General features: G+C 38.4%; 1 protein-coding gene across 1 annotated transcript in view; it reads right to left on the bottom strand.

Moving 5' to 3' along the window:
• Positions 1-12,440, bottom strand: part of Spata31h1 (SPATA31 subfamily H member 1) — a 41,192-nt gene extending 28,752 nt beyond the window's left edge. Inside the window, exon 1 of the mRNA XM_077791735.1 lies at positions 12,297-12,440. Coding sequence (XP_077647861.1) covers positions 12,297-12,440 — 144 coding nt within the window. The remainder of the gene's footprint in view (positions 1-12,296) is intronic.
• Between the last annotated feature and the right edge of the window lie 348 nt (positions 12,441-12,788).

The following is a 12,788-nucleotide window of genomic DNA, read 5'->3' as shown; positions in this document are numbered from 1 at the left end:
TCATCTCTGTCCACCCCCGCACCCCACCCCACCCCACCCCGCCCCTGACACCTTTTAAAATTTTGAGATAGTCTCACTCAGTCACATAGACTGGCCTGGAACATGAGTATCTGGGATTATCAGTGTGCATCACAACACCTGACTTGATCAAGCTTTTTTGGAGAGCCTTTATCTTTTAGATACACAAACTATAACATTTATAAATGAAATTTTATAATCTGAAATTTGCTTCAAAATAATGTGGCAAAGAGTTGAAATTGGACAATTGCCATTGAGATTCATTTATACACTTTCATGTGCTTTTGATTTGTTTGAAAATTTCCTTTAAAAATGAAAAAAAATTCTGGGTATTGTGGCACAAGCCTGTATTCCTAGACTCTTGGGAGGCTGAAGCAAGAGGATGGCAAATTTTAGACCAGCCTTGGCAACTTAGCAAAACCCTGTCTTAAAATTAAAAAATTAAAAAATTAAAAAATTAGAGATGTACCTCTGTGGTAAAGCACCCCTGGGTTCAATCCTCAGTACCCACCCACCAACAATAAATAATAATATTTTAAAAATAAAAAAATCATTTGCTATATAGTTTACAGAAACCATCTATTGACAACTAAATATTATTGAGAGAAATCAAGGAGTCCATAAACAAGACGAACACATTCATGACCTGGAAAACTCATTTTTGGGATGTCAGTTATCCCTAATCTGAACTATAAATTCAATACAACTCAATCAAAATCCCCTACATGCTATGTGTGACAATTAACAAGACCAAAATGTTTATGGAAATGCCAGACCTATTAAAAAAGATCAAAGTTGGAAGACTTATAGTAAGAGTAAATATCAAGACACTACAAAGCTACATTATTGAAGACAGGGAGGTTTTGGTAAAAAGATAAAGACCAATCTAAGAAAAAAAAGTCCTGAAATAGATCCACACATATACATTTACCAGATTTATGACAGTGTCACCAATGTAACTCAATGAGAAAATGCTGATCTTTTCAATAGATAGTGCTAGAGGAAAGGGATGGGATAGAGTGCTATATCCTCAGTCCTTTTATTTTTATTTATTTATTTTTGTGTATGTTGTGCTGGGGATTGAACCCAGGGCTTTGTGCATGTGAGCCAAGCACTCTACCAACTGAGCTATTGCCCCAGTCCTCTTTTATTTTGATTTGAGATAGAGTCTCACTAACTTGCCCAGGCTGGCTTCAAACTTGTGATATTCCTGTCTCAACCTCCCAAGTGACTGGGATTATAGTTGTGCACCATCATGCCTGGCCTTGAATTTTCAATAATACTGAATTAAATATTGTCTTGATTACTGTGTTTTCCAGTGACCCTTAGATTTTGTGTCTAAGTACTCCTCTGAACTCACCCTACAATCCCTGCCTTACTGGAGGAATTAGATATCTATGTGGAGGTGAGAAAAAAATGTGATCCGTATTTCCCACCATACACAAAAAGTAATTTGGGATGGATGTAGATCTAAATGTGAAAAGAAAAGAAAAAATGATGATTCTAGAAGAAACAGAGTATATTCATGTCATAATCAAAGATTTCTAATAGTAGGAGTCAGAGGAAGGGAGTACTAACCAAAAAAGAAACAAATACATTAATAAGATTTCATTAAAATTCTGAACTTCTATTCATTAAGACATCATTGCAAGTGAACAGGTAAGCCACAAAGTGGGAGAATTTATCTTTTAATACCGGTATCTGGCAGAGGACTCATGTTCATAATGTTTAAAGAACTCCTACAAATCAATAAGTAAAAGACTTATAACTCCATATCATATACAACCACAAAAATGGGAAGTTACACTCCATGTATGCATGATATGTCAAAATACATTCTACTGTCATGTATAACTAAAAAGAACAAATTTTAAAAATTAAAAATTTATAATGAAAAAAAAATAAGACTGACAACCTAATCATGAAAGATGCACAAATGATTTGAAGCAGCAGATTGCAAAACAGAATTTCCAAATGTCCAATAAACATGAGAAGTTGCTCAGTATTATTAGTCTCAGGTAAATGCATGTAAAACCAGAGTACAGTACCACAGAGTATAGTACTCACCAGAGTAACTAGAACAAAAAAGATGGACAATGCCAAGCATTGGCAGGATGGCCAGAATGTAGAGCAATTGGATCTTCATTCTCCACTCATGGGAGTGCAAATTAGTGTAATCACTTAGAAAATTGGCATCATTAATAAAATTAAACAGATACTCCACAATGGTGAATAATTTCTTTCCTATTGAAAATAAGGATTCATGAATGATGTGTCATTTGTGATTAATATTCTGAAGCTTTCTTTATCTTATTATGTAGGTGTAAATTTTTTTTAAAAAAGAAACAATAAACAGTTGACTTTTTTGAAATGTGAAATGCAAGAATTCCAGAAAGTTTAGGTCATAAAGCAAGTTTTCGGTCTCTTTTTTAATGCCATGATAGGTAATTAACACATTTCAACAGACACTGAAATGACTCCTAAGTTCCTAAGGAGTTGGCTGGGGTCATAGCTGGGATAAAGTGTTTGCCTAGTATATACAAGGCCCTGGGTTTAATCCCCAGTATTGAAAAAAAAAAAAAGTACTAATAAATTCCTAAGGAAGCTGATGGATTATGATGGTAAAAGTAGTTTGAAAGTCAAAGAAGGTTGGGAAGCAAGGTTTAGTGGTGCACACCTATAATCCCAGCTGCTCAGGAGGCTGAAACAGGAATATCACAAGTTGGAGGCCAGCTTCAGCAATTTAGCAAGATCCTGTCTCAAAAGTAAAAAATAAGCTGGGGCTGTAGCTCAGAGGTAAAGCACTTGCTTCACATGTGTGAGGCACTGGGATCGATTCTCAGCACCATATAAAAATAAATAAAGATACTGCATGTTCATCTACAACTAAAAAAAAAAAAAGATAAAAAATAAAACAGAGATGTAACTCAATGGTAGAGCATCCCTGGATTCATTCCCTAGTACTGCCAAAAAAAGTTAAGAAATGCTACTGTAAGCAGTGAGGTACTAAGAGACTTAGTTACTTGTAGCAGAGTGATAGTATTGGCTTTGGGGATTTTGTGTATGTCATTTTGTTTTGTAAGGGCAGGGTCTAAACCTAAGCTGTAAAAAAAAAGTTCACAGGAAACCAGTTAGGGAACTGTAAATAGTTAAAGAATAAAGTCTTAGTTAAGAGTAACACTAAAGCCAGGCATGGTGGTGCACACCTGTAATCCTAGTGGCTAGGGAGGTTGAGGCGATGATCTTGAGAAACTGAGGGGACCCTTGTTCTTGGAAAACCCACAGAGTGTTACTAGGCACATAGCTACCCTGCTGAGTCATTTATCCGTGAATAACTGGAAAGGCCTGTGGAGCCAGATATCCCTGCCTGCAGTGCCAGACGTTGGTCCTTTACTCAGCAATGCAAGTTCCTGGAAAGACCAAAGAATGCTTGAGGCCTAAGTTCTGACTGTAATGACCTACAGCAACAACCAATCATCGTGAGACAGGGAAGATATCTGGAATGCCAGGCAGCCCTCCTAGTAGTTTCTGTGATTGATAATCACCCTTACCTGACTTGTTCTTGCCAATGAATGTGCCAATGAATGTTAAGAGTTGTTGTTTGATTTTCCTGCGGTGTGAAATGATTTGCCTGGACTCACTCCTTGGGACCGCTGTGTGGAAACAGTTGTGAGTCCAGGCTCGAACTTGCAATAAAGACTCTTGTGTGACTGCATCTGATTCGGCTCCTTGGAGGTCTATTGAGGTCCCATGAATCTGGTATAACAATCTGAGGCAGGAGGATCGAGAGAGTTCAAAGCCAGCCTCAGCAATGGTGAGGCTCTAAGCAACTCAGTGAGATCCTGTCTCTAAATAAAATACAAAATAGGGCTGAGGATGTGGCTCAGTGGTTGAGTGCCTCTTAGTTCAATCCCTGGTATCCACCCCCACCTCCCCCCCTCCAAAAAAAAAAAAAAGAATAACACTAGATCTGGATTGCTGTATTTGAGAGATGTTTTGGAGAAGGAAATTGAAAAGACTTTGAGACTCCGAGGTCCTGTAACAGTGGTCCACTTTATGCTTTGAATATAGCCCTTGCTGCTCTGCCACTTCAACTTATTTTTAAAATGGAATGGTTCTTTCTCTTGTTCCTCCCTAATCTTAAGGGAAACAGGATTACCTTTCTTTACCAAACTAAGCAGATTTCTCTCTCCTTAAGTACACACCTACCATAGGAACAAAGTAATCCAGACTTTGGGGATGGTACCAGAAGATCTCAAATTGCTATCCCCAAATTAACAAGTGAATTACAACTCCCTCAGAAAACATGTGGAATGTATCCTTTGAATCCCCTCTATAACTCCCACCCTCAACCCCATCCCTTCCTGCTGACAGGCAGAAGCACAGCCTTTGGGACAGGAGTCCCTGTGTTTCTCCTTTGCTAACAAAGCAATAGTCCTTCTTTCTCCTTTTTCTCAAAACCATGTCCTCATTATTGGATTGGTATTGAGGACAAGGACCGAAGTTTTCAGCAACAAACTTGGCACCCCAGATGGGACCCGAGAGCAGTCCCCACTCCAGCTTTCTTGGGTAGGCCTGGCTTTCCAAGGATCCCTACTTCCATGCTGAGGACATAAGGTGAACTCTTTGAGAGCTGACTGCTGGAAAGTCAAGAGATGGGTGAGTGTGCCTGGAGTCCAACCAGAAAACTATTCCTATAAGTAAAGGGAGGGACTGAGAGACTGTCCCAGCAGCTGCTATAGTTATATACCACCTATAAGTATAAGCCTGTCTACACGAAATCAGTTTACAGTAACTCAATCTTGTCTTTGAATGGTTTTTCTGGATTATTATATAATCTTGACATTGAAGTTGGTCTGTCAAGGGTAAAGTACCTGAAAGAGATTCTGTCTGTACAGGCATTTATGCAGTTGCATGAGAAGGGGTCTGAACCATCTGGGATAAAGGTGAAGATGCCAAAAGGCACTGCCTCTGGTGTTCAAAGAGAAAAGGTTTAAAAGAAGAAGAAAGGGTTTAAAAGATTTAAATCTTTTTAACCCAGTGCTGGCACTCCCAAAATTGTTTCTCAGCTTGGCTCCAGGCATCCTCTCACTATGGGTCAGTAAACTGGGGGGAAAATCCCAGAAAAGCTGCCTGGGCTATAGAAATTCTGCCCGGCCTTCCAGCCTCTTTTGTCCTTTTGTGGGGAGGGTAAAGGCTGGCCACAAAGGAAGTGGTAGAAGGTTCCAGAACTGTCAGTTTATGACCTGGGGACAGGAAGTCTCCTGGTTTTGTTGTTGTTGTTGTTGTTGTTTGTTTGTTTGTTTGTTTGTGCCAGGGATTGAACTGAGGACCACTGAGTCACATCCCCAGCCCTTTATGTATTTTATTTAGAGACAGGATCTTACTGAGTTTCTACTGGAGATCCTCCTGCCTTGGCCTCCCCAACCGCTGGGATTACGGGCATGTGCTACCACGCCTGGCTAAGTCTCCCCTTTTAAGATCTGAGAGGACACCTCATTTGGCTAGGAGATATTCATCACTGGGGCAAAGCAATTCTTGCTATAATAGTATCCCACTGAACTAAATGCCTAGGAATACTGGCAGAATAAATAACTGCACCCAGAAAAGAAAAAGACAGAAACTAAGTCCAACCTGTGTTTTATAGGCAGCCTCTGCAAAGGGATCTTCAAGGAAGCCTAAAGGAAAGGGTGGAAAGGGCCTCCTCCATTGCATATCAATTTGCCTAGTACAAGAAAAAGGCCTAAAAGCAATCTCTGAGTACAAGTGACAGAAGGGAACTCACTTAAAGTTTATGAAATTGTGATAATGATAAAGGAGACAGGTCAGGTCCCAAAATATCCTGTGCTCCAACCCCTTGAATGCAACCTAGGAAACTAAAGACTAAGGCACAGTTTTTGTATTGCTGGATTGTCCGACTCTCTCCTGGGATGAATATGTTGTGTAAATTAAATGCACCGATAACATTCATAAAGATGGTTTCAGAATATGAATTTAAGAAATGGTCCAAAACTAGAAAATATAAAAAGAAGTTATATGTATGGAAATATTTTAGTATAAAAAATTAGAAGGTATAAGAAATGTTTATGGGTGAAAAAAGTAGTATTTTGTCTGGCAAAGTAATGTTCTTGTGCTGAAGTCCAAGATGAAAGAGACAAAACTAAGGATGAAAAGAAGTTGTGAATGTTTTAGTAAGTCTCAGAAGGTTTTCGGAAGGTAAATCTCAAAAAGTTTGTGTTTGGGATTAATTTGGCTATAATTAGCGCAAAGTTATTTGAACTTCAATGTACTGATATGAAGCAAAATCTGAATCATTGATCTGCTCTTATCTATGGATAATTTTCTTGCATTTGTTAGGTTTTTATTACTTGGGGAATTTAAGTCTTGAAGGAATTAGGTTTGTACCTGTTTTAAATTCTTAAATGATTACTTTGTAACTGGTTAAACACACAACTCTCATTTAAGTTATAACAATATTGTTGACACCCAAAATATATGTGACTAGGTATATATATACATCTGAGATCTATCTATCTAAGTATTATGTAAAAATTTATAAAATTAAAGATTTGTAAGTTTACTGGCAAGGTAACCAATGAGCGCTCTTTTTTTATACATTGTATCTGACACAGAAGGGCCACACTGTCATTTGAAGATCTGTCTTATATCTATTTGCTTTGAATAAGTCAATTTCTTTTTTTTTTTTTTTTTAAGTTTTCGGCAGGCACAACATCTTTGTTTTGTATGTGGTGCTGAGGATCGAACCCGGGCCGCACGCATGCCTGGCGAGCGCGATACCACTTGAGCCACATCCCCAGCCCTCAATTTCTGATCATTAATACTGATTCCTAAAAGTATAAGAGATTTAAGGCTATCCTTTGATTTTTGTTAACCCATGCAGAACTGTGATCATTGTTATTGTATACTCTAGATTCTAAATCGTACTTTAAAAGTTAATGTAGATAAATGTAAAGCTTAGGAGAGCACTTTGCCAAGTTAGTGTTCTCCAAACTAAGATTACATTTAGCAAAAGTCTTGGATTTATATAAAAATAACAAACTTGGTTGGGATTTATTTATGTCATTTGATATTTCTATAGCTGGATAAAATAATCTATTGTCAATAAGTTATATATACAATTTTGTGTTACTCTTCATACTGGAATTGGAATTTAAATGCATTTTTGAAAGATAATAAGGACAGCCTGATCTGTTTAAAGGTGACACTGTAAAACACGGTAGCATTTTGCTACTTTTTCCACAAAAAGAAAGTTAAAAGCTCTCTTGGCCTTTGTTTTATGGATGTTTTAGAAGTAATATTGTATTGTGTTATTTGTCAAGAGCCCCACCTTACCTGATATAAGGCTCTACCTCATCTTACTCCATGTTAGAATGGCTCCAAAATAGGCTAGACTTGAGCTCATTTAGACTTGTGTTCAAAAGATCAAATTTTGTTGTAAAGATTATTGTGAACTCAAAATAAACAGGATACAATGTATAACTGATTAAAGGTTTAAGATTTTAAAAATTATTTTACTTGATTCATAGCTATTACACATTGTTTTTGCTCTGTTAATTTCATTTTGTATTTTCCTTTTAAACTTTGTAACTAGTGCCTTTTAGTGTTTGGCAGAGGTACTCTTCTAATAAAAAAAAAAAAAAAACCTGTGTTAATTTGAGATAATAAGCCATCATACCAGACATATAGTATATAATGCTGACTTCTAATACTAATACTGACCCTGATTAAATGAAAGGGGTAACTGTAGAATTATAGATATTGAAGCTGTAACCTGTTACTCCCTCTTTTTATTTTTTTAAAAATACTCTTTTTTAAATACCTTTATTTCATTTGATTTATTTATATGTGGTGCTGGGGATCAAATTCAGTGCCTCACGCATGCTAGGCAAGCGCTCTATCACTGAACCACAACCCCAGCCCATGTTACTCCCTCTTCAAGACTGGTAAACTGGCTTTTTGGGTGTTTAAAACCAAAAACTTGGAGACCAAAGTCAAGGAAATAAAAGGGCCAAGGAAAAAGCTGCCAACATTTTGTCCCTTGCCCTTTAAGGTCAACCAGGACCCAGAGAATAATGGGACCCCTCTCTGGTCCCTGCAACTCTGAGTCACCCAATCTGCTGAGCAGGGAAATGGAGAAGACCCTAGAGAACAGAAAGCAAACCAGTGCACATTCTGCAGAGGAGGGTCATTTGAAAAGGAAATGTCCCTGATGCTTTCAAGAGAAGCCACATGTGGTCAGCCAGACCCTGACCCATCCTGGCAAGTGGCATCACTGGTAAAGAAAAGCTAAAAAAGGCAAAAGGCTTTATACATGTTTCCAAGAGTGATCTCTGAGGAATCTCAGTTTATTCTTAAGAGTGGTCAGAAACAAGGTCGGTTTTGACCAACTTGGTCTTAAACACCCGTCAGGAGAGTATAGCCTGAGCACAGTCCTACATGGACATTTAAAAGGAAAAACAATCTTTTTTTTTAATATAACTTAAGATGTACAGTTGTGTTAGTCCAACCAAAAGTAAAGCCTAAAGTATAAAGGAACAGTCATTGTATGGAAGAGCCTAATAATAATGATCACATAAGACTCTAGAGTCACAAATTTATCCTGAGTTAATTTGAGTCTGATCTCATAGACCTACAAATCTTCCTACCTCCTACATTGATAAACTTGAATTGTTTTTCACCAATAAGATTATAATTACTGTCCTCATGGTTTTCAGAGACTGATTGAAATGCTAATTGTTTACAAAAAAGTAATGCTTTGCTGTCTGGTTTATTGTTGTCTTAGCATGATCCCTGCCTTATGTATGCCTTGTACAGTCACCTGCCATGTGCCACTGTGGACCTCTGGACTGCTCTGATGCTAAATGTCCTTAACTCTTCACACCCCATATGATTGACAACAAGGACTTTGGGTTACTTCCCCCAACTTCACCCCCTTTCAGCAGGAAGTGGTTTGGAGATGTCATAGCCCGTTTTTCCATAGAAATCGAATGTAGAAATTTTTTACAGTGGGGAAATGTAACAATGGTCCACTTTTGCTTTGAATATAGCTCTTGCTGTTCTGTCACTACAACTTATTTTTAAAATGGACTTGATTCTTTCTCTTCCTTTCTCCCTGCTCCTCCCTGATCTCTCCCCCTCCCTAATCTCAGAGGAAACAGAATTACCTTTCTTCACCATCCTAGGCGAATTATCTCTCTGTGAGTACACACCTACCATAGGAACAAAGTAATCCAGAAGATCTTAGAAATGACTATCTCCCAAATAAACAAGTGAATTTCAACTCCAGACAGAGACATGTGGAAATGTAGTCTTTTAGTCACTTCTATAAAAGCTCCCTGTTCCTGCTGATGAGAAGAATCACAGCCTTCGGGACTGGCATCCTCTGTGTTTCTCTGCTAGTAATAAACCTTCTTTCTCCTTTTTCTCAAAACTGTGTCTTTGTTATTGGATTAGCATTGGAGACAAGGATCAAGCTTTCACCAACAATCTAATACTTACTTTTTTTTGATACCAGATATTGAATTCAGGGCACTTAACCACTGAGCACTGAGCCACATTTCCAACCCTTTTTATTTTGAGGCAGGGTCTCACAAAATTTCTTAGCCTTGCTAAATTGCTGAGGCTGGCTTTGTACTTGTGATCCTCCTGCGTCAGCCTCTTGAGCTGCTGGGATTACAGACATGCACCACTTTGTGGGACTTAATACATCTTTATCTCCAACATCTACAATCTACGCTGGTATTGCCCTTTTTTTATGATGATGGAAATATTCTATGTCAAACCTGTTCAATATTATGGCCTCTAGACACATGTGAGTATTTGAAGTATAGTTAGTGCATTTGATTAAATTTTAATCAATTTAAATGTGTCTAGAGGATATCATATTGGACATCAGAGGTCTAAATGATTAATTGAGACACCTGATGAGTATCTCCTAAAGTGTACAAGCACTTCCAATGTCATACAGGTTGAGCATCCCTAATCTGAAAATCCCAAATCTGAAATGCTCCAAAATATAAAACTTTTTGAAAGCCAATGTGATGCCACAAGTGGAAAATTCCACACCATGAAAATTTTTGTTATCTAAAATATTGTATGAAAGGAACTTCAGGCTATGTGAATAAAGTGTATAGGAAACATAAGTGAATTTCCTATTTAGCTTTGGGTCCCATCCCTAGGATAATTCTATGTTTATGTAAATATTTCAAAAATCCTCCAAAACTTTCAAATTCCAGAACATTTATAGTCTTAAGCATTTTGGATAAGGTATACTCAACCTGTAGATCATTTTTTGCACCCCACTGCACTCCTAATGTTCCCATGTTTAAAATGTTATGATCTTGACAAGCATGGTGGCACACACTTATAATCCCAACAGCTCAGGAAACCGAGGCAGGAGAATCACAATTTCAGAGCTCACCTCAAAGCTTAACTAAGCCCTAAGTAACTTAGCAAGACTCTGTCTCAAAATTTAAAAAAAAAAATTAAGGGGAGGGGGTCTATGGATGTGGCTCACTGGTTAAGCACCTCTGGGTTTAATCTCTGATACCAAAGAAAGAAAAGAAAAAACCCAAACAAACAAAAATTAAAATGTCATGATCTTGACAATCTTTCAGGGTTAAAATTGAGAAGCAATTTATTCATTTCCTAACATATGTGAAGCACTTACTATACACACCAAGCCATACACTAAATTAATGCAGTTCTTATAAGAAATTATAACATTTATAATTAACTCTTTGCATCAGGAAAATGTTTAGTCCCTTCTCCTTCTGCCTCACCTCCGAACTCCCACATCCAAACATTCACTCTCCTCTCTTCCTCATTCCCTTTCATTTGTTCCTGAGAGCAGAGATTTTTGTGTCTTCCATTTACTGCTGTACCCATCATGTCTAGAGGAGTGCATATGGTGGTGGAGGTGGGCGATAAGTGTTTGGGAAATGAATCCATGTCTTCTTCCTGCTCTGATCATTTTATTTCCTCCCTCTTTCCCACCAACCATTAACTTGACTTATTTATGTCAGAAAACTACCATAAATTTATAGGAGATATTTAAAGCCTTGTTCTCAAAGTTTGGTCCTCTGTCCAATAGCTGCGACATCACCTGGGATCTTGTTAGAAATTCAGGATCTCAACACCCTACACCAGAATAACTAAATCAGAACATACTTTTTTAAATAAGCCCTCCCCAGGGTGATTTGTATGCATATTAAAGTTGGAGAAACACTGCTCTAAAATGCAGATTTAAGTGCATTTTTGCCTAGCTTTAAAAATCTTTAAAATTTCTTTAATTGTATATAGAATCATGTTTGTGCAAAATATTCAACCAGCATTTAAAACCCTGTCCACTTTCCACCCTTTTCTCTCATTGCATTCTCTGAACTTCAACATGCCCTTCAGTTTAGTGTCCTCATCTCTTCTAAAACACATCAGTACTTTTCTCCTTCCCACACTTTTCCCAAATCTATTCCCTCCTGAAAAGAGCCTTACATCACCCTCCTCCCTCCTCTATCCACAACATTCACCTTCAAAATGCTACCTTTCCTCTGAAGCACAACTCACCCTGAGGTTTTCCAGAAGGGATTTTATAGATTAGCCTACCTCCCATGTCTTCAGCAATAGTCAAACTTCTTTCCTCTCTCTCTCTCTCTCTCTCTCTCTCTCTCTCTCTTTGAGACAATCTCGCTAAGTTGCCTAGGGTCTCATTAAATTGCTGAGACTGGCTTTGAACTTGCAATCCTGCCTCAGCCTCCCCAGCTGCTAGGATTACAGGTGTGAGTCACTCATCCAGCCCTCACCTGCTCTTTACTCCTTTTTTTTTAAATTTTTTTTAAAATTGTAGATGGACACAATACCTTTATTTTATTTATTTATTTTTATGTGGTACTGAGGATTGAACACAGTGCCTCACACATATAAGGCAAGTGCTCTGCTGCTGAGCTAGGGCCCCAGCACCCTCTCTTTTGTAACATTCTATTTCCTTGAAGTCATGTATCTATCTGTCTAAATGTCTCCCTCATTTCATCTCAAGCTCCTGGAGAGTGGGGATGGTGTTTTATTTTTCCTCAATGTTAGTACATGGCCATATATAAAAGGTGCACTATCTTGTTAAAATGAATAGAAGGGTAAAGGCTCTGTAGTAATCTCTGGGAAGACATTCATAGGCATTGTCTCAGTTCCCCTCTCCCCTCTATCCAATTCCTCCCACAGCCCACAGAAAGGAGCAATGAGTTTCAAGGAAGAGTTACATCACATACCTCTGAGTCTGTCTCAGCTGCCACCTGCTTCCAACCCCTGCACCTAGAAAACAGTACCCAGACCCCACTAACAAGGAAACTAAATAATAGTAGAAGGCTGAGATATGGTGGCAGTGGAATAGCCAGTCCCCAAATTGGCGCCATTACTCAACCCCATGCCCTTCTCAACCAAAGTTTTCTGCCTCAAGACTGGGCCTCCATATGACATCACAATAGGAATTCCAAGGTGAATCTGACAGGATCCAGCCAATGTGCATGCTCTGACACCATCTGCTGCCCCTTCCTGCACTGCCCAGGGCTCTGCTGTGACAGTCAAAGAACAGGGAAGGACTCATTTACCACTCTCCTAGGATTAGGCTGGACAACTTGTCATTATGTAGAGTGTAATGAGGCAGAGTTTCAAAGGAGCAGATCTTCCAAGTGTTTTGTTCTTCCCCACAGACATTTTCTCTCAAGCCAATCACTTCCTAAAGGGTCAGGTGTGGGGTCATA

The sequence above is a fragment of the Urocitellus parryii genome, chromosome 12, assembly GCF_045843805.1.
Source record: "Urocitellus parryii isolate mUroPar1 chromosome 12, mUroPar1.hap1, whole genome shotgun sequence".
NCBI lineage: Eukaryota > Metazoa > Chordata > Mammalia > Rodentia > Sciuridae > Urocitellus > Urocitellus parryii.
Note: the sequence above shows the minus strand (reverse complement) of the source record. Positions and strands in the feature narration are given on the sequence as shown.